Source organism: Diceros bicornis, chromosome 6 (assembly GCF_020826845.1).
Source record: "Diceros bicornis minor isolate mBicDic1 chromosome 6, mDicBic1.mat.cur, whole genome shotgun sequence".
Classification (NCBI taxonomy): domain Eukaryota; kingdom Metazoa; phylum Chordata; class Mammalia; order Perissodactyla; family Rhinocerotidae; genus Diceros; species Diceros bicornis.
In genome coordinates this window covers 84,521,858-84,543,552 of record NC_080745.1, presented here as the reverse complement: position 1 = coordinate 84,543,552, position 21,695 = coordinate 84,521,858, and the positions used below count along the sequence as shown (strand labels likewise).

Here is a 21,695-nt window from a genome sequence, read left to right as displayed (position 1 = left end):
AGGTTGGCTTCCTGGCCCAGAGGACAGCTGCTGTGGGCACGCCACACTCAACATACTGAAAGAATTCTGTCTTGCCTCAAATCCCTGTCACAGCTTAGCAGGTCTTGCAAGGCCCAGCCTCTGCCTTGCCCCTCACTTCAAGGTCACCTGCTCTGCTCCGACCCGCCAGGGCCTCCCTCAGCTCTCACAACACCACCTCCTAGGCTTGCAGCCCTCTCCCCTCACCAGGCCAGCAATTCCTCAGTCTCCACGTCTCAGCTTGGGCATCACCAATCAACAGCTACAAAAACAACAGTAGCTCACCCCCGCTGGGTGCCCTGTCCTGGGTACCCTGTCCTCTGTGTATGGTCCTGGGTGCCCTGTCCTGTGCTTTACATTCATGACCTCAGGTAACCCTCACGACAACCCTTTCAGTCAGATGTCATCATTCCCACTTTACAGAGAAGGAAACTGAGGCTCAGAGAGGTGAGGTCACTTGCTCAAGGTCACATAGCTAGTAGGTGGGGGAGCCAGGACACGAACCCAGGTGCTGAATCCTTCCCCACCTCTATGTCCACCTTCTAATGGACTCCCCTTGTAGACACCCGGAAGCCCCTACACTCCTCCTTGTGACACACATCACCAAGGACGTGAAGACCACTAGGGAGACAGAACTGTGAGCTCCATGAGGACAAGGCCACACCTGTCGCATTCACCCCAGCATCCCAACATCTAGCCAGGCCACCCACGGTGCGCACTCAATAAACACAGAGGGAGAGCTGGGGTGTCCCGACCCATTATAACCAAGCCAGGTGTCGGGAGTGGACGCAGAGCTGGAACCCACGTTGCCTCCTCCCCTGGGCCCGGTGGAAATGGGGAGAAAAACAGAGACCAGAGAGTGATGACCCTGGGTAAGCCCGGAGCAAGGCCAATCCTCAAGTGCACAGAAATTACAGCAAGTGTTCGGACAGAACCCAGAGAAAGCGCAAAGTGGGTTCACAGATGGAGTGATGCCTCAGTTGTTCAAACTGTTATTTGTGGACAGTGGCTGAAATAATTTATTTTATAAAGGAATGACTCAAAACGAATAATGCGAACTATTGAGGGCTTTTAAGCTCCTTAAGAGCGTCATTTTCACAGTTTGGAAACCTACATTTATTCATACTCATAAGCGGTGAATAGGCCACTTACAAACTCAAACTCCCAGTCTAAAATTTAGCTTTCTCAAGAAATTACACTGGCCATGCTCCTTCCTCTGCATATCCTATGAAGGTTTTATTTAATTTAATGCAAACTGAGGAAAGCCGATATAGTTTGCGGTACTGTTACTTTAAGGGTACTCCAGCAAAGTGCAAGGAAAGATTTCTGTCTGTGAAACCCCTGGCAGAAGGGAGGGGAGACACTGCCTCGGATCTGCAGCCTCAGAACAAGGCCAGCTCTGCAGCGTGGAGCAGAGTGACAATCACACTCCCCAGAGGAGCACGCCCTCCTGTTGCACCCGTTCCCCCACCCCTGAGAACGGCCCCGGGGCTCGGCTCCCCTCAGCTCCGCAGCCTCTTCCAGCCTGGAGACCTCGCTCCTGCTCCTTCCACCCTTCCCTCTGTTGGCCCCAGACCATCAAGGCCACACCCTTCCCGCGCTGGCCGCTCCCATCAGCCAAAGGCACCAAACAAATGACTCAACAGCTCTTTTAAGAACGGCATCTCCCCTCCCTCCCGTCCCCAGTGACCAGGAGGTCAGGCCCCAACAGGGAAACGCTCAGTGACTCATGACCGAAGCTCTGACACACGGGCACCCACAGACACCTCCTGGCCCCAGCTGGACTGTCCTCTTCCTTCCTAACCCTCCTCCTCCTCTGAATTTCCCCGGCTGGGTTAGTGGCACCACCAGCCAGCCAGGCCCTGGCGCCAGAATCCAGGATTGTTCTCGGCTCTTCCGGTTCTTCTCACTCCCATGCCCCACCATCGCCTCTTCCTGCTGAGTCACCTCCCTCCTCCTTCTAGAATCCATCCCCTCTGTCCTGGCCACCTCCGCTGGTCCAGGCCTGCAACCTCTCTGAGCAGGACTCTGCACATCTTGCTCTGCCTGCCTCCCCTTTTGTCCCCACATACGCATCCCCTACAGACACCAGAATGACCCCACTTGAGTTCTGATCAGGTCCTTTCCTTGCCTGAAACCCTCCTCGACTTTCCATGGCCTTTGGAATGTCTCTGTCTCCTCCCAGGTTCATCCTCTCCCTGCCCTAACCACACCAAGCCAGTCCCCGGATGCTCCTCTCCCTGAATGCCCGCCTACCCAGTCCCACTCAGATCCCCTCCCAGTCCACTCATAATCATCCTGGGGTGCCACCCAAACAAGGAAGCCCCTCCACCTGGGCGGGGGCAACCATGCCCACCCTGCACCGCCAGGCTGGGCTGCACCCCAACATCCGGGTGCCCTGTTTTCTGCTAAGGTGTCCTCTTCTACTAGAGTCTCAGCCACTGTGGCCTCTCCAGCCTCCAGCACAGAGCCGGCCACAGAAAAGTGCTCAACCCATGGCAGCTCCCTCCCTCGGGCCCCCAGCTTCCCAAACATGCAGGCCCCGACAGGCGGACAACCGTTCTATCTTCTTGGAATCCCAGAGTCCGAATGTCTGAGGCAGGACCGGCAACATAATTTGCAGGCAAAATGGAACGCAAATGAATGCAAAGCGAAAACGCAGGGCCCAAAGAAGTAAGAATTTCAAGATGGCGACAGCAGAGCACTGAGCCAAGTGCAGGGCCCTCTGAGCACACGGGCGATGCCCAGGTCGCACGTCCATGAAGCAGCCCTGGTTCTAGACCCCAAGGAGAAGCTTACACAGGGTCCCTCTAATGCCCCCTGAGCTCCCAGAGGGGCAGCTAGAGCAGAGAAGAGGGCCAGATAAGGACAGCTCAGCTTCTCTTTGCCAGCTCCTGTCTCTGCTCAAGGCTCCCACGACCAGCAGTGACTCGTCTTGAAGACGTTACTCTCAGGGAGTCAGGCCCTTTCCAACGCCCAGTACCACTCCTGGGCCTCGTCGGGACCCCGGGACAGCTGCCAGACCCGGCACAGAGCGGGCAGGGCACCGAGATGGGGTGTGCACAGCGGCATCCTCCTCTCACTTCTGCAAGGCCTTTACCTTCTCTTGACCTTGAACTCCTCCCCCGTAAAATGGGCCAGTGGGTAGGGCATGTGAAGCCTTTCTAGTTGTAAAAGGACGAGATCCCTTTTCCCATTTAAGGAGTTAATCAATTTTTCTAAGTCTTATTGGAATAACAAAGAAGCTGAATTCAAATTCACGTAGAGTGTCTATATTTTTAGAGGATGAAGAAAATGTTGATTTAATTTAAGCCTGTTTTTTTTTTTTAAGAGAAGAGTTGACAAAAAGAGGGCACATAAACCACCATTTTTTTAGCAGATAGACATGACTTACTGATCAAGGCATTCTTTCCTGCCAGGCCCAGCTGGGCAAGACCTCAGAATCCTTGTCAACACAGATCCCTAGGGAACCACTACTAATGGGTCAGAGTTTGCCACCCTTGATTCAGACCTCACCAAGGTCCTCACAAACAGCGACTGGTCCCATTAACCATCCGGGTGCAGTCTCCACTCGCAGAGGACCTGAGAAACCCAGAAAACGTTGCTTCAGGGCCTGTATTCAGCCAACAGCCAACAAGTCCAGCTGTAATGAGACGCCGTTAGCAACCGCTGTCTTTTGATTCCCTGTTTAGGGCTTTTGAGTTCTTCTTGGCTGATCCCCCACTGAACTGATAGCAAATTTCATTTCAGAGATCAGCTGGAGTTGCTAAACTAAGCCCCTGTCCAAGGACAAACACCAGAGTGACCCTGGCTGTCATGGGAGGGTGATAAGGGCCCCCAAGATACAGGCAGAACATATCACGTCCTGTCGGGCCAGATGGGCGACAGCATCTTATCTCCCATTTCATATCACCATCTGGAAGGAATTAGCACAAGAGCCCTTCCTCACAGGCCTCTTGATTTTTCCTTCTTGAATCCCCCAGTGTACGTGATCACATAACAGGGCGAAGACTCAGCTCAGATGGAAAGTGAGATGCAAGCTAGAGAAAGGCACGTGCTTTGAAATTGCTGGTTTGGAGAGCTAAGCCTGGTCGATCAGAGCACTGGACCATCAGCCCAGCAGAGGCCTGGGGTTTGATAAAATGGGTCTCAGCGATGGGAGATACAGCATGCACTTTCAAGACGCAGCCACTGAAAAGCAACAAAGCCAAAATCAGACGGCGCCCGGAGAGGTTTGCAAATTGGCTGGAAACTCAAAGGCGGGCACATCGAGCTATTTCTAGTCGTCAGCAAGATACCCCAGCCCATGTGAGAGGGTGAACAGCCCTGAACACGCTGAACTTCAGCTGTCTGGCCGTGGGCTGCTCCGCATGGATAACCCTGAACTGGCTCATCAGTCATTTCCCAGCACGTTCTTACCTCTTTCCCTTCACAGAGAGAGTCTGTGCTCACAGGAGAGAAATTACTTTTCAGCTTGGCCCAAGCAAAACTTAATCAGGAAGGAAAACATTAACTAAAGGAACAGTCTTAGCATCCCAAAGCCGCAGGAGAGGCTTTGATCTGGGTCGGATCACCCAGGGCCTTAATTCCCACACCGCCGCCAGCAGCTCCTTGGGTCCTATTCCCAGGCGCGCCCTGAGCACCCCAGGATGGGCAGTGGTCACAAAGAATACAGAGATGCGGATACAGAGCACAAAAGGAAACTGAGCTCAGATATCCAAGATTTCACTATTTATTCAGAAAGTCACAGTCCACCTGCCCAGACACAGCAGCTCCAGAACCACGAAGAACCACAAGAACAAAATCCTGTGTTAGCTGGAACCATATGAAATTGTCAATATTCGACAACTGCCAATGTGGCGATTCATGTGCTCCAACCTGACAGTGGCCAGCTGGACACTGGACAGCCAAAGGTTCTGAACAAATATATGGGTCCCCCCACAATTTACTCAGTGCACTGGGTACTGGTTACCCAAGTTTGTTTCATGAACATGTTACCTTTAAAATGTATTTTTTAAATGGTACAAAGGAATTCTATTTCTCAGAGAAGACTTTTGGGTGATCCCTTTTCTACATTAAAAAAATAATAATACCTCCACTTTATCGTTCACTTTCTAATAAGGTGCTTGCTTAAATAAAGGTTCAGCTAACCTCTGGGGTAGTCAAACCCCATCATGCATACCCATAGCTGAAAGACAGAAAAATCCTATTGTGCAAACAGATGAGACCAAAATAAACCACATGATCTGGAGCAAGAGGGAAAACAGAAGCTGTAAGTCAGTGTGAATTCCTGGGGCCTTCAACTTCAGAAAATTCTGAAACTCCGCTTCTGAATTGGGAAACTCTCTAGGGAGGCCACGACGCTGAGCAGGAGCCACCCCTGCTCCTGGCTCTTGTACCTGAAGGCAGAGATCAGACACTTCAGCCACCAGCTGCTGGGTCGAGTGTCTCTGATCCCGAGGAACTGCTAAGAGCCATACGGATGAGGAGAAAAGCATCGGGACCAGACTGCCTTACCCAGTGGTTCTCTAGTGTGGACCTCACGCCAGCAGCAATAGCACTTGAGAACTTGCTAGAAATGCAAAGTCTTGGCCCCTCCCCAGACCTCCTGAATCAGAAACTCTGGGGGTGTGGCAGCAACCTGTGCCGTAACAGGGTTATTCTGAGGCATGCCAAAGTTTGACCCCCACGGACATGAGTCAGGCGAGTATTCTTCCAGGTGTGCCAATGGAAGTCCTCAAGGTCAAAAGAGACCCCTCCGCTTGGATTTCTGACGTGGGAAAAGCGGAGGAGGTTCCCGGATGTCACTAGAGTGCCCCGTTTTACTGTTTAATAAATGGTGGTACTGCTGGAAGGTTTCGTTTGAAAAACAATTCTGCTGCTTAAAAAAAAAGGGGGAAAATATTGAGCAGATGAGAGTACAAGTGGCCTTGGGCAATGCAGCCACTTGTAGAATGTTCTAGAAGGTCTGGGCCCAGCTCTCTGTGCCATCCAGGGATGCCGAAAGCAAAATGGAAGCTCAACCACTTAAAGTGGGTCCATGGGCTCTTCCCTGAGAAGGGAGCAAGTTTTGATGTTCTCCAGTGGCTTTAATAAAAGAGAAGGGCACGTCAAAATCTCTTGCATTTTATTTGACCACTGGCTCAGAGACGGGAGTGCTTTCTCTCTTTGTTCCTATTCAGAAAGATGAATTTTTGGAAGAGAAGGATATGGCACCAAGGAATTAACGGCTAACAGGGAAGGAGGGAGAGAGACCTGCTCCGTTTTTCTCTCAGGTAGCTTAACGCAAAGCTCCAGCCTCACTCTTCCTTTTTAATAATTTTTTTAAAACTTCAATTTAGGGGCCGGCCCCGTGGCATAGCGGTTATCTGCGCACGCTCCGCTGCTGGCAGCCCGGATTCGGATCCCGGGTGCACACCGACGCACCACTTGTCAGGCCATGCTGTGGCGGTGTCCCATATAAAAAAAGTGGAGGAAGACAGGCACAGATGTTAGCCGAGGGCCAGTCTTCCTCACCAAAAAGAGGAGGATTGGCATGGATGTTAGCTCAGGGCTGATCTTCCTCACAAAAAAAAAAAAAAACTTCAATTTAATTGTGTGTGTGTGCGTGTGTGTGTGTGTGAGGAAGATTGTCCCTGAGCTAACATCTATGCCAATCCTCCTCCATTTTGTATGTGGGACACTGCCACAGCATGGCTTGAAGAGTGGTGTGTAGGTCCGCACCCAGGATCTGAACCCTCGAACCCCAGGCTGCAGAAGCGGTGTGTGCAAACTTAACCACTATGTCACCAGGCCGGCCCCTTCAATTTGATTTTTTAAAGTACCAACGCTGCTCCTGCAGGGAGGCAAACCTCTAGAGAGGATGTTTAGCCTCCCCTCTGCCCAATTTTCTTCCCCTCCCTGCCTCTCCTCATCTCACCCTCTGCCTCTCCTGTCCCTACTCTAAGCAGGAAGCGGAGGGGGAACCTTGGGTGGTGCTATGGTCTGAATGTTTATGTCCCCCCAAATTCACAGGCTGGAATCCTTACACCCAATGTGATGGTATCAGGAGGTGGGGCCTCTGGGAGGTGATCAGGTCATGATGGTGGAGCCCTCAGGAGTGGGATCAGTGCCCTTATAAAAGAGACCCCACAGAACTTCCTAGCCCCTTCTGCCATGTGAGGACACAACGAGAAGTCTGCAACCTGGAGGAAGGCCCTCACCCGATCACACTGGCACCCAGATTCATGGACTTCCAGCCTCCAGAACTGTGAGCAATAACTTCTGCTGTGTATAAGCCAGCCTGTCTGTGGCTTATAGCAGCCAACCAGACTAAGACAGGTGGGTGTGGAGGCAGGGCCACTTCTGAGGTTTAAAAAGTTACCACTGTGCACTCAGAATGCCGTTCTTACTTACCCCCACAGATCAGCAAGTTTAAACACAGTTGATTCTCTTTATTTGCAGTAGTTACGGTCTATAAAGTAGCCACTGACACTGAATTAGCTGAACCACTGAATACTGAACCACAGCCCCAGGGAAATACAGGGTTAGGTTCCTGCCAGCCTCTGGTCACAATTTTTTTTTTTTTTTTTTTTGTGAGGAAGACTCACCGAGCTAACATCCACGCCAATCTTCCTCTATTTTGTATATGGGACACCACCACAGCATGGCTGATGAGTGGAGTAGATCCTCGCCCGGGATCCAAACCTGCGAACCCTGGGCCACCAAAGCAGAGCATGCAGAACTCCAACCACTTGGCCACAGGACCCACCCCTCTGGTCACAATATTTTTGTCAACTGATCAATACACAACCTTGTTTTATGTGTGTTTCTATTTAAAGACACCTTATTTAATATATACTATTGATTTATTAACATCGAATTCACAGCCAACAGCACTATAACTCACGCCCAAATGAAGGTTATCTCACAAAAATATTTTCTCCATAAGGCACATCATCGCCTTCTTGTGCTGAGAAACACCAGAAAGCACTTCAGCACTATGCTTGGGGGCTATTTTAGGCAGCAAAATCATCAACGACATGCACAAAATTACAAAAAACATGGCACTAAATACACCACGAAAGGACACTTGCTCACAGTATGAGGGCTGCCACGAGAAGACAGAGCATCGCCTCAGCTGGGCACACACTCATCAGGAAACTCAAATTTTTGCTGCTTGGCACGTGTTCACAAATGACCATCAAGAGCCACGAGTATCGATCCTGGGGTTACAAATAAATCTTAGACAAATTCACAAATACGAAATCTGCGAATAATAGGGATCGACTGCATTCTACGACGACAGTTGGTGACCAAAGACAGACCAATCCCTGCTCCTATCAGAACTACTTCTTTTCTCCCAATTTCCAGTAAAAACGAGACAATACAACCCTGGACAAATGTTCGCAAACACTAGTAAGGCACCAACATCGCTTGGCTGGCACAGAGACCTACCTGAGTCTTTCCCCTAGGAAATGAAGCCAGAAAGCTGGCCAAGTTCTCAGCACTGACAAAATCTGTACTTGGCCACCAGTTCCTTCCTGCATCCTGTGACCACTCTTGGTCATGGGCACGGGTGACACAGCTTCCTTACTCAGTGTCTCTCGGACCTGAGAGAGGCCAGGGATGCAGGCAGGACCCCACGGCACGGTGGAAGGAAGAAACCTGGTTGTCCCGGCAGCCAGTGGGAAGTTGAGAAGACAGGTTGGGCAGCCAGGCTGGACCTGCTTCAAATCCCAGCTCTGCCACTGACAAGCTATGGTTCCTTGAGCATGTTAATGTCTCCGAGCCTCAGTCTGCTCATCTGTAAAACAGCAGTCATGACAGAAGCCCCCACCTCCTGGGGTGTCGAGAGGATTTACAGAGACCATTCAGCGTGGTGCCTGGAGCACAGGGAGTGCCCTCAATGGGAGCTTTCAGAGCAGACACCACTGGCCCACTGTGGGGCCTGGGCCAAGGCGTTAAAAACACACAGTCTCAGCTGGGAGGGGACTTTAGAGGCACCAATAACACCCTCAACTGGACTTCAGTTCTCCTGAGAGCCATCCAGCCAAGCCCTCCTACACTTCTGCTCGGAGAGCTTCTGCTTGCCCCACTGCGTCCCTTGACATCGGACAAGGACGATCTCAGGCCCCTTCCAGGCTTCACTAAGGGAGGGTGTGCCCCACTGGCTGCAGCCAGCGGTCCCTCAGCCGTGCTAAAACCGTGGGGGTCAGGGAGTCAAACGGAAGCACCATGGGGCGGGGGGAGGCCAAGGAGAGACTTTTCACTGGAAACTTCTGCACACTCCTCAGGTGCCAAGGGCCTTGTTCCCAGCTAGGATTCCTCCTCTGAAAAGTTAAACTCATTGATAAGTAAAAACTCTCGTTGATTCCCACCCATAAAGGAAACACTCAGAATTCTATGTCCATGTAGAGCTGCCCTAGAATGTCTGTTTCTGGCCCGGAGCTTCCTGCTGTGTCAACACCACCCTCATGTTTCTCCTCCACCAGGCAAACCTCCTCCCAGTGGTTGAAGAGGCCTCTCGACGCTGTCCCAGCTTGCTCGGAACTGACTGTCCACACCCTGAGAGAGGTGGCTGGGGGCGGGGCTCAGCACCCACTGGCCCCCAGGCAGGCGGAGAAGGAGGCCCTCCCGAGCCTCCCCACTAAGCCAGTTCACGTCCACCAACATTCCCTGGGGGCCGGCCCCCGCCATGCGGTGTTTCCAGAGGTTACAACTGATCCACTTCCTCCCCTGGAGGAGACGGAGTTAGAGAGAGAATCTATCGGTACCTGTGAAGGGCAGCGACACAGGGGGGACGGGGGCTGCAGGAGAACAGAGGGAGGCTCCTCTCTCAGTCTGGGGAGAAGGCTTCCTGGAGGAGGGGAGCTCTAGGGGGGAATGTCCTATGCACCATGGTGTCCCCAGTGCCATGCAATATCTGGCCAAAAGCAGCTGTTTCACTGATATAAATATAAATTAAAATGTGTGTGTATATATGTTATATAGAAAGAGAGACATATATAGACGTGTGTGTGTGTGCATATAAATAGATTAATAGGTGTGTGTGTGTGTCTGTGTCTGTGTGTGTGTGTGTACAGGCATCTCACTGAGTCCTGAGGCTGACTGTGAGCAAGCGTGGTTTAAATAAAGTAAGCACTGAGTCTGCAGGCAGAGGAGAGGGAAAGCCTGAATCCGGGGTGAAGCTCGAGGGGCACAGAGAACCATGACCGGGGTGGGGTTGCCGGGCGTGAGGTGCAGGGTGAGGGCAGACTGGCAGGAGGTGACGGGGGAGAAGCCCCCCACCCAGGCCCATTCAAAGGCGCAAGGGGCTGGTCCCTTTCCCGTCATGCTGCTGGCTCCTCTCTTCTCTGATCGCCACCAAGAGATAAAGAAAACAAGCAGACAACCCAGCTCAGTGTCCCGGGAGGCCAGAGGCAGCTAAGTCATTCCCTGGAAATGTATAAACAGCACCATATCTCTCCCCGGGGACTTCTACTTTTAAATAGGGGCTCCTGAAGACCGCCCGGGAACAAATCTTTAAAATGGCCTTTGTGGGGGATCTTCCTGGTGTCCCCTCACATCATTCCGAAGGCCCCAAGAAGAGGCCCAGCCCTGTGCAGGAGGCGTGTGGGGGGTGGAGCTGCAGGTGAGAAGAGGGGAGGAGAGGGGAGGGGACGGACGCAGCCTCAGGGATGGGCCCTGGCGTCCCAACACCAGCCCCTGGCCCAGCCCCCACCGTACCTCTGGGCTGTCAGATCCGGGGAGACCCGGCTGATGACATCACCATGGTGTGAAGCAGCAGCTAAAAGCGGGATTCCCAGGTCTTCTAGGGCAGCGGGCTGGAGAACAGCATCTGCGGCAGGGGAACTGGGGAGAGGAGAGAAAAACAAGGTTCAGAATGTTCCTTCAAGTTTTAAGTCTGTCTTAGCAGCACGTTTTATCTGGACCCCAAGCAGGGCCTCAGTTTCCCTTTCTATAAATGAAGGGTCTGGTGCTGCCCCAAGTGTGGTCCACAGACGGTGCTGGTCCGGGGAGGCTTGTTACCACTCCATGATGGGACGGCATAAAAACCCGGAGTGAGTGTTGAGAAACCTTTTAAGCAATTTGATCGAGTAATTTTGTCTGTTGAATCTAATAATAAAAGTCAGGGCTTGTGTTTTGTGGGTCTTGATCAGTGGTTCTCAATCAGGGGTGATTTTTGCCCCCAGGGGACACATGGCAATGTCTGGAGACATTTTCATTGTCACAACTAGAGGGGGTGGATGCTACCGGCATCCAATGGGTAGAGGCCAAGGATGCTGCTAAACATCCTACAGTGCCCAGGACAGCCCCACAACTAAGCCAAATGTCAACAGTGCCAACGTCGAGAAACCCCAGCCTTGAGTTTTGTTTCATTTCTAGTAACCCATTTAATTGTATTTTCAAAAGTTTTGATCTACAGTGAGGTATAAATTTAAAAACAACACTCTTCTTTCTGGTACTCTTTCACCAATTGAGGTCGGCACTAACAACTTCCAAGAGCAGGCTGGCTCTGGAAGCTGGGAGAAACACAGGTCACTGGACACTGTGGTTGGTCACACATCAGCTCACCCTGCGGGGAGCCCCCTTCACGATCAGCTACGTCTTATTCGTTCATCGGGGAGGCCAGGGGGTTCTTTCTCTCCGGTGAACTCGGCTCTGCAGCAGTAAGGAACGGGGCACTTACTGTCATTCCCCGAGCAGCTGCCGACTGAACACCCACTCCACTTTGTGAGCGAGACAGAGGGGTCCTGCCCTCACGGAGCTTACAGACTTGGGCAAGAGTCAGACATTTTAAAATATACTTATTTATTTAGCAACAATTGTAGTAACCGCTAAGAAGGAAATGTACAGATGGCTATGAGACCACAAACTAGGAGGTCCTGGCCCAGAGTGGCATCAGGAAACTTCCTTTGGAGTGGTCAGCTGAGGCCAGCCGGCCAGCTCAGTGTAGCAAATGTTTACTGACACTTAGTATGTGCCAGGAACTGTTAGCCTAAGTGCTCACAGATATCACCATATTTGATCCTCACAACAAGAGTACTATCATTATCCCATTTTATAGATGTGGAAATTAAGGCAAAGAGAGGCTGAGGAACTTGTCCAAGGTTGCACAGCTGGTATGGGGTAGAACCAGGATCACACCCAAGCCTGACTCCACGAGCCATGCCCTTAGCCACCACACTAGGCTGTGTCCCAAAGGTTGAAGAGTAAGAGAAAGGAAGAGTGTCCCCTCTACCTCCGGTACAGGAAGCCACATATCTGAAAGCCCCAAATCCAGAAGGAATTTGGCATTCTGGAGGAATGCAAAAAGGTCCTGGTAGCTGGAGTGTAGATAAAGAAGACTAGGAAGGGGCGAGGCGGACAGGAGCCAGATCACAGGCCAGGTCGAGGGACTGGGACTTGATCCTAAGCCAAAGAATCAGCCCAAAGCTTCTACCGAATGTTTAGCCACAAAGTGCTGCCCTTGGCACAGAGATGAATGAGAGGTGGAGAGGCCCAGGGTGAATTTTCCGAAACTGTATTCTAAATACGATTGGACTGGCACACGCGTGTGCCCACTGCACTATTTATTCCCACGGATCTTGTGATGTTTCCTTCTTCCTCCACAGTTCCCACCCACCATTCCAAATCCCCCAGAACGCGATCCCGGAGCCCTCTGACCACACCCGAGTCAGAGAGAATTCGGTGCAAGGTCAAATGGAGGAAGGAGCGAGCCTGGAGGACGGAGGATGGCTGGGACTCTGGATCACAGTTCGGAGAATCCTCAACTACAGGCAGTATCGACTTTCCAAAGCCATAAAAGCTGAGTGGAAAAGCAGAGCCCAGGAGTTTTGGCAACACACACAGAAAGCCATAAATGACTTTCTTTGCTTTGATATAGCCATTCCACGTCCAAGAACCTATTCTAAGGAGATGAGTAAAGGTGTGAGCAAAGATGCTGATCACAGCTGTAATCATAATAGCAAAAAAGCCTGGAAACAACTAAAATGTCTGACAGGAGGGGATGGTTAATGAAATTAAGGCACAACTACAGAATGGACTCATTTGCAACTGTTTAGAAAAATAAGCTAGATCTCCACACATCTAGAAGTAAATTTGTCTGTTATTAACTGAAAATAGGTTAAAAAACTATTGGCAGCATGATTCAGACCTTATGTGTATCTGTGTATTGATACATATGTGTATATACGTACATGTACATATAAACACACACAGAAAGCGAGCGACAGAGGGAACGGGCGCCAAGCAATGTAGCAGGACAGAGGCCAAGGTGTTAACAATCATTCTCTCAGTAGTGAAATTATGAGTATTTTTTCTTCTTTGTTGACTTGATCTCTATTTTCTAGTTCTATGCTAAATATATGCTGCTTTTATAAGCAAAATAAATAAGAAAATATATTTATGGAAAACTTTAAGTGCCCGGGGAACAACCTCAGTTCATAACTCAGTGCAAGTTTCAGGAGACGGGACAATCGGGGTCATGAGGTCTTTCCCCCACGTCTGTATTCACATTTCCCACTGTGAGGACCTAAATTTGTCAGCCTCATCCCAAGGCAGAAACACAGCCATGCCTCACTCATTAACACCATTGGGGAAAACGAAGCCCCCAGTGGAGAATTTTTTTGGGTAACAGATACCTGCCTGGGATGGAATTATTTTTCAAAGCATATTGGACACTTTCTGACTTCTTAAAACATAATTAAATGTTTTCCCAATGACACGCAATCAGCACCCTGAGTGACTATGACGTAAGTGAGGAGGTATGCTGTGGCACTGAAAATCAGTTGTCCATGGAGTCAAGAGGGCTGGATTCTAGACCAGCCCCACCTCGGGACCTCAGCCAGGTGACTTCTCTGAGCTTGAGTTCTTCCACCTGTAAAACTGGAGGCACTGCACCGCACGATCACCAAGGACTCCTCCAGCTCAGTCTTGCCCCTCACTCGCAGGCTGTCCAGCCAGCACTTCTGCCTCCAACTCACCTGACTCTTCTTCACTTTATACCCTCCAGTTCTCTGCTTCCAACGTACAGACTAAGAAACGTGGCTGATGGTGTTAGAATAGCGTCTAAATCAAGAGTTAACAAGCTCTGATCAAAGTCTACAAATCTCCCATACAACATGATTATAATTTAAAAATATACATCTATGTGAATATATACATATATATTAGATTGAACCATATGAAATTGCTAAAGAAAATTGTCAAATTCACATTACGCCATCAGCTCCAGGGCCTTTCCATCTTACTTCCTAGTGATTCGGTTATGTTCCAGATGGCTAAGGATGAGGGAGAGCTGATTTCTGGGTAAGTGGAGAGATTCTTATAAAACAGCTCTTCTCGGACCAATTGTAAGAGGCGATAAATGGCTTCTACATTCTACTAGTGCTTGTGGTGGGACTAGAGTGACTGAAATATTTTTCAGAGGGCAAAAAAAAATCTGTCAGAGATTTCAACTACCAGCTGCTGCCACCAGCTGCTGAGGCCGGCCCACTATAAATTTAGTCAGGCCAGCAAAGGGTTGATTTTCCACTGGAATGTCAGAGAGGGAAGACTGTATCAACAAGTGTTTCTCCAAAGGGCCATGAGTCAATCCCCCCACCTCCCCCGCTTCAGAGACTGAGGCAGAGAGGGCTCTGCTTCGAAGAGGAAGACGTTCACATTCTGGTCTAAAAAGCCAGCGCCTTCAGTTCTACACGTAGGACCTGGGCCACAGGAAGAGCCCCATGGCCGGCGGCAGGATGAATTAAATAGGGATCAATAATAATAATAATAATAATAGTAATAGGGGTGGAGGACACTTCAGGAGGTGATGGACATGTTTATGGCCTTGATGGTGGTAATGGTTTTACAGGGGTACACTTATCCCTCAACTCATCGAGTTGTATACATTAAATATGTACAACCATATCTCAATAAAGTGGTTAAAGAAATGAGGATCGCACACTGCAGAGTTGACAGGCTAACCAAGAGCAAGGCAGGCTGAAAGTTACAGCAAGCAGCACTGTGAAGGTGGTAATGGAAGAACCAACTGCCATAGAAAAGAGGGCTTCTTTCAGGCTGGGCGATCTGGGAAGGCCCGTGAGGGGACGGAAGCCAGCAGAGCGCCTCAATAGGCAGACGTGCAAGAGAGCTTTCCAGAATAAAAAAAGATTCTCCCTTCCTCTCTCTCTGATGGTTCGGATGGAAAGCCACTAGGCTTCCCTTCCCTTCCCTTGGACAGGGCAAGGAAGGGGCACGGGAGAAGGGACAGGAATGGCACCAGTCCAGTGTCTTAAGGAAATCGTTACCTACAGGGAGACTAGCACAAAAATAACCACATCAAGGGCAGTGGGAGCCAGGTGCTCACGTCAGAGAATGATCTGCACATGCAGAAGGTGATTAGGCTCCACAGAATTCTCAGGGCCGGGCTGCAATCAGAGGTACCAGATAAATACAGAACTAGATATAGAGGCGGGTGTGTGTGTGTCTGTGTGTGTGTGTGTGTGTGTGTACAAATACACAGGTCTATTTTCCAGCTCTGTCTGCTGAGACAGATCTGTCAAAAGGACATAAAAACCACCTCAAAGGGGCTGCCACCGGAGAAATCTGGGACTATTTGGGCATTAAAAAAATACGGATACTAATGGATTATAACCCACGGAGTAAAGTAATAATCCACGAGTTCATACAGATATAAACACATGAACAAATGCATAAATGGGAGAGAAGGGAAAGCTCCTCTTTCCAGTATAATGCCAACTAGTAAATGTAAGAGGAATGACGAAAACAGAAAATCACCATTTAAGAACAATCAGAGTGAAGGTGAATTCAGGCAGGAGCCATCACAGGGTGCTAAGGCAGGCAAGTGGAGGTTTAAACAAGTGAAGGAGAGTGGTGTGGTCTTGGAGTATCTCCCCAGCTAATACCGATGGATTACAAAGGGGAAAATGATGACTTAACGGTGGAGAAACCTGGCAGGCACCCACTTAGCCAGGTGTTGACCAGGATTACTGTCCCCCGAGGGGGGGCGGTCCTCACTCTGTGCCCCGGGATGTGATCCACTGGGAAGAGCGCAGTATCACTTCTGTGGGGTCCCTGACCAAAATGGACAGCCAGAGCCTGGTGATGGGGAAACCCTGGACGGACACAGGTTGAGGGATTCTTCCAGAATGAAGGAGCTGTACTCTTAAAGGTCATGAAAGACCAAGAGGGACTGAGGAGTTCTTCCAGACTGAAGGAGAGTCTGCAGGCACACACAGAGTGTGACACACGCCTTTGGACTGGATCTGGATCGGATGGCAAAGGGACAGTGTCGGGGAATCTGAACAGGTTCTGAAGACCGGGCGGTGCAGCGACCTATCATACGATGTCCCAGCTGGATGGCTGTGTTGGCATTGCGCTGGAGGGTGTCCTTATTCTGGGGAATGAAGACTGGAGTGTTTTGTTTTGTTTGGAGGGGGACAGCTTCACTTCTGCACCTTGCTCTCAAATGATCCATGACGATGTGCGGCATGTGACTGGAGCGGAACAGAAGGCGAGCCGTGGGACGTGCACCTAGACAGCCGGGGCCAGGCCAACCCGGAGAAGCCTCAAACGTCAGGCCAAGAATCTGCTGTTTGGGGGCGACAGGGAGCATCCGAGATTTATGAGCAGGATACATGGGAGATAGGGCGTGTGCCAGAGTGGAGAATGATTGCAGGGGACAGGAAATGCAGGTAAGGGAGCCGAAGCAAGAGCTCTGGAGCGCTCAGGTGCCAGGTAACGCTGGACGGAATTCTGGCAGTTGCAGAGGAGCTGGGGTCTGTTGTGCAAGAGGCTCCGTGAGTCCACCCAACACCAGGTGGGGGCGGGAAGGGACGTGGGGAGCAATCAAAGATGATTTGGGTTTTGAACATCTAACTGCTGGAAAGCCACACTATTAACTGCATATAATACCTTAGACCTCCCGTACGATTATTTACTTAATACTTATCTTTCAATGAAGTCAGTTGTTCAATTTAAATAAATTTACATCATTCTAGGTAGTAACATCAGTGAGCCCGTGGTTTTGATGTGCTACTTTTACTTTTTTCTAATTCAGAGGGAGTAAGATGTAACTCTTAAAATGACCAGGCCAGCCCTAAGCTCTGGGCAAGGCCCCGGGAGCCGTGTACCACACTCCAGAAAACACCCGTGTGGCTCTCACCAATGCAGCCGAAACAGAGCCCCGTGCTGCTCACATCTGCTCACTCCTTTTATTTTAAAAAAAAACAACAACAAAGCCTGTCATAAGTCAGCAAAATGGAATCTTCTGAGATCTCGCATCTCGTGAGCTGTTGGCCGGTTATGAGCTGGGCATGACCCAGCTGGCAAAGGTCAGACGCCACAGCGCAGGCGCTAACACATGAAGCACATATGCGCATCCTTTTTGGATCACCATGTCCACCTTCAGAGACAAAACCTCCATCCTCTGGCATGAGGAGCAGATGGACCCGAGCTCTACTTCTGCTTCTGCTTCTGCCTGCAAAGGTGTGTGCACCAGGTACCCAGCTCTGTGGCCCTGGCACCTCCTAGGGACAAGCGATGCTTTGACTTGTCAATCTCTACGGAGAACAACTCGTCCTTTCTGGATCCGGCAGATAAGGTGGGACAAGTGTGGCCTGGCACCCCTGTGGGCCGGGTACAGGAGTTGGACTGCTGGATAACACTGGTTCTGAGACCACAGAGTTCAACCATTCCCAGGAGCAGAGGGGGAACGTGAGACCCTGTGAGTCGAGGGGCTTGACCAAGGTCTCAAGCACGCTGTTTCTATGTTGACAATAGTACTTTAATATATACTCAATATTGTAAAAATTTAAATAATTACCGTACAAGTACTAATAAGAACAATAAACACTAATCATCAGAGCAGCTAACATTGTTGGTGCTTCTATCTGCCAGGCATCGTGAGAAGAGCTTTGCACACACCCTTCTCGTCCAGCCCTGAGACAGGGGCAAAGAGCGGGCAGAATCTGAATCCAGGTCCAAGAGCACAGGCTCCAGGCAATTCCACAGCGAGCCTGGGCCTGGCTCGGGCCAAGAACAGGAAGACGCTCCCACAGGGCTCGGGAAAGCAGCTGTCTAAGAGATCCCAGAGCCATGTCAGGGAGAACAGAGAGGGAGTTTCCACTCCCAGATAAGCAAATCCAGTGATTTAAAGATTTAGCCTTCAGTTAAAAAAAAGTAATAAAAAAAAGTACATAGCTATTTATATTTGTATAGTATCTCAGAGCTTTGCCAAATACTGCATTTTATGATTCCCCAACACCCCATGGAGATGGCAGACAACTTCTTTTATAGGAGACTGAGATTCCAGGAATGAAGTAACTTGGCAAAGAAACACAGTGGCGAGAACCCAGGCCTCGGCCGCAGACCCCATCCTCATTACAGGAACCCTTGCTGTCTCCCAGGCCTGTCCTCCAGCAGGCACGCCACAGCTCTCTGTCCCGGGTTCAGCCCTCTGAGAGGCACGGGAGGCGGTGGAGGGCCCTCGAGGGGCAGGGCCAGCAGAGCAATGTGGCCCCAGTGACAGGGAAGGGACCTTATTCCCTGCTAAATTCTCAGCCCAGCATCAGTCAGGCAGACCTTTCCTGGGACGAATGAACAGAAGAGGCAGAGCCACGAGGAGGTAAGCCAATGACATCAAAGAGGTAACCGAGTCCCAAAAGGAGGTTGACCTAACGTGACGTTTTATAAACACTTAAAATTGAACATTTGTCCACTTCAATTATGAGCTGTGCTTTTCATATTTCAGAGCCAAATTTTTTCTTTTTTCGTGAGGAAGATTCCCCCTGAGCTAACATCTGTTGCCAATCCTCCTCTTTTTGCTGAGGAAGATTGGCCCTGGGCTAATATGTGTGCCCTTCTTCCTCTACTTTATGTGTGGGACGCCTGGCACAGCATGGCTTGATAAGTGGTGTGTAGGTCCGTAACTGGGATGTGAACCTTCAAAATCCGGGGCTCCTGAAGCAGAGTGCGCGAACTTAACCACTATGCCACCGGGCCGGCCCTGGGGGCCAAATTTTTTAAGGTCTTAAACGTTTTTTGGACACCCTGGTGAGCCCTGGGCCTCGGTACCAGGTCTCTGCAGACACGGAAATAAAACCACCCCCCCACACACACTCTCCCGAGAGGCAGGAGGGGGCAGGGGATGGGAGGCCAGAGTCTGGGGCCAGATGGCCGGAGCCTGAACACCATTCCAGCAATAAAGAGCTGTGTGGCCTTGTGGAAAGTCTCTTCAGAGCCTCAGTTTCCCCATCTGTCAGAGAGGGCAATGGCAGTCCCTCCTGGAAAGGGAGTGGAGAGGATTCACTGAGACCAGTCATGTACATGTTTCTGTAGCACAGGGTATGGCCCACGGGAAGTGCTCCAAGAACGATGGCATCATTAAACAAACACAGCAGGTTCTGTTTTCTAACAGAACATACCGACGTGCTTTCTCAAAGTACACATGGCCCTCCCTCCCGCCTCCCCTGCCCAGGTGTGCGCCCTCAGGTGCGCTGCCCCGCCACCTACCCAGGCTCTGCGTCAACATTAGCAGCGGGCGTGGAACAGGAAGGAAGACAGGTGGCAACCAGAGAAGGGAACCAATGCTATGAGCACCGACTATGTGCCTGGCACTGTGCAGGTCCTTTGTCACTGTGAGTGATGTGACAGCCCATTTCCCGAAGAGCAAATGGAGCCTCCAGGCAGGGAAGGCACTCTACCCGGGGCAGCTCATGGAGCCTCCAGGCAGGGAAGGCACTCTACCCGGGGCAGCTCAGCTCAGCTCCTCCCTGGCTGCTCCAACTCCAGGTCTCACGGGCCGACAGGACCCCGGCCTCAAGCAGCATCTCTCTCAGCAATGTGGAACGAATACTGAGATGTGCAGAGCACCCTAGTGGGGTCTGCCTCCCCAAGGAGAGCGTGTGAGCGGCCAGCAAGGGCACTGGCCAGGCTCTAACCCCAGGAGAGCTGGGCAAGACCCGTCCCCCACCGGGCTGTGCGCGCCTCCTCTGTAAAATGAAGGTTTGAACTATTCAGTCTCCACGGTCCCTTCCAGCCCAGGAATTTTCTGAAGACCCTCAGGCTTTAGCGGTACAGCCCTCAGCCTGGCTCGCCAGCTTGTCCTCCAGGACAGCTTAGAGGAGGCTGTGCCCACCTTGGCCCACCCCAGTTGGCCTGGCCCCAGGGGCTGGGTTCCTGGTTAGGACTTCAGGATGGGAGGCAGGGGGTGACCTGCTAACCCACAGCTCCAGCTCCCCAGGAGACGGCAGTGGGGAGGGGGTGCAGACAGGAGCCTTCTTCTCATACACAACTTAATCACTCCTTAAAATTGGGCTACTGTGGTTCCCACACCCCTCAGGGTTAATGAGCCCAAGGACTGGGGTTTATGACACGCTCAAAGCGGAGGAAGTTATTCCAGGAGGACAAGGCAGGGCGACAGAAGTCACCGTTCTTTTCAAAAGACAAAGAAATAAACCCAGCCAGGTGCTGGGAGAAGCCGCACGGTCAGGTAAGTGATGACATAGTTGTCTCCCTGATCAGAGAGCCCAAAGCCAAGGGACACGCCTGCCAAATGCGCCAGCACCTCCGGGTCAAGATCTCAGCCAAGGCTGCCTTACTTCTCCTGAAAGCTGGTGCATGGAACCCACAGGTGCCTCGACTCCACCAGAACACTGGACACAGAAAGCAAACTGAGTCGTCCACGGGGTGGAGGGAGGCTGGGCGGGGGGCGGGGGGGAGCTAGTACAATACAGAGAGTACAGCCTCTGGAGACGGGCAGATCTGAGCCTGAACCCAGCTCTGCCATTTACTAGCCTCCTGTAACCCTAAGCAAGTTCATTAACCTCTTTGAGCCTCACTTTCTGAACCTGCAAAATGGAGATAAATTGCATAATTTGAAAAGATTATTAAAAGAAATAAGAGCAAAAAGTATATGTAAAGCATACTCTCATTCTCACAATTGGTCCTCAACAAACAGTAAGCGTTTATTTGTTGAATGTACGGAGGCAGGGACAGTAGCAACAACAGAAAGATGCTAGCTGCTGCCACCAGAGCTATCTAGCTGCCACTTAATTCAGGCCAAAGCTAGCTTCCTCTCGAACTTTTTCGTGTTGAGAGCAGGCAACTCAGCTCACAATCAAGCTGAGGTCTGAACATATGCCTCGAGTGTGTTCACACAGACAAGGCAAAATTTTGTTTTTTTTTTAAACCTCGTGGAGTCCTCAACATATTACGACAGTCACAGATTTTCTCTGATTCCAAAATCACACAAGTAGCAGAATTACCTCCGTAAGCTCTCTCTACACACGGAATGCAATGACATCTGGACCTCATGCAGGAGCAAAGGCTGGTCCCACAGTCCCAAAGGGGAGCCAGTGCACTGACCAAGGTAGGAACCGCTGCAAGTGTGTCCTGCAGAGGCCCCCAGGAGAAAAGAGGCAGGGTCTCGTCAGCCCTCGAGGAGAGGGCGCCTGGTACACGGCTGACCACAAGTCAACCTGGGAGCTGGAAGCAGGGTGCTGTCAAAGGCATGTTCCTGGGCCAGGGACCTCACGGGGTGAGCGAGCTTCAGTCAGGAATACAAGATGACATCGGAGCTTTTCCTGTTTCATGTGAACAGGCGGCTGGAGAGCAGGCAGCCAGGGGAAGCCCAAGGGTTGGAGGGAGGGGTGTTCTGACAATACAAGAAGGAGGGAAAGGATGCTCCT

The 21,695-nt window shown here is 50.9% G+C and overlaps 1 protein-coding gene across 3 annotated transcripts in view; it reads right to left on the bottom strand.

Annotated features, from left to right (window-relative positions):
* The window catches only part of TACC2 (transforming acidic coiled-coil containing protein 2), a 202,873-nt gene that overhangs the window by 110,444 nt on the left and 70,734 nt on the right, over positions 1–21,695 (bottom strand). For all 3 annotated transcript variants that reach the window (XM_058544173.1, XM_058544170.1, XM_058544171.1), the window contains one exon: positions 10,726–10,851. In XM_058544173.1, coding sequence (XP_058400156.1) covers positions 10,726–10,851 — 126 coding nt within the window. The remainder of the gene's footprint in view (positions 1–10,725; positions 10,852–21,695) is intronic.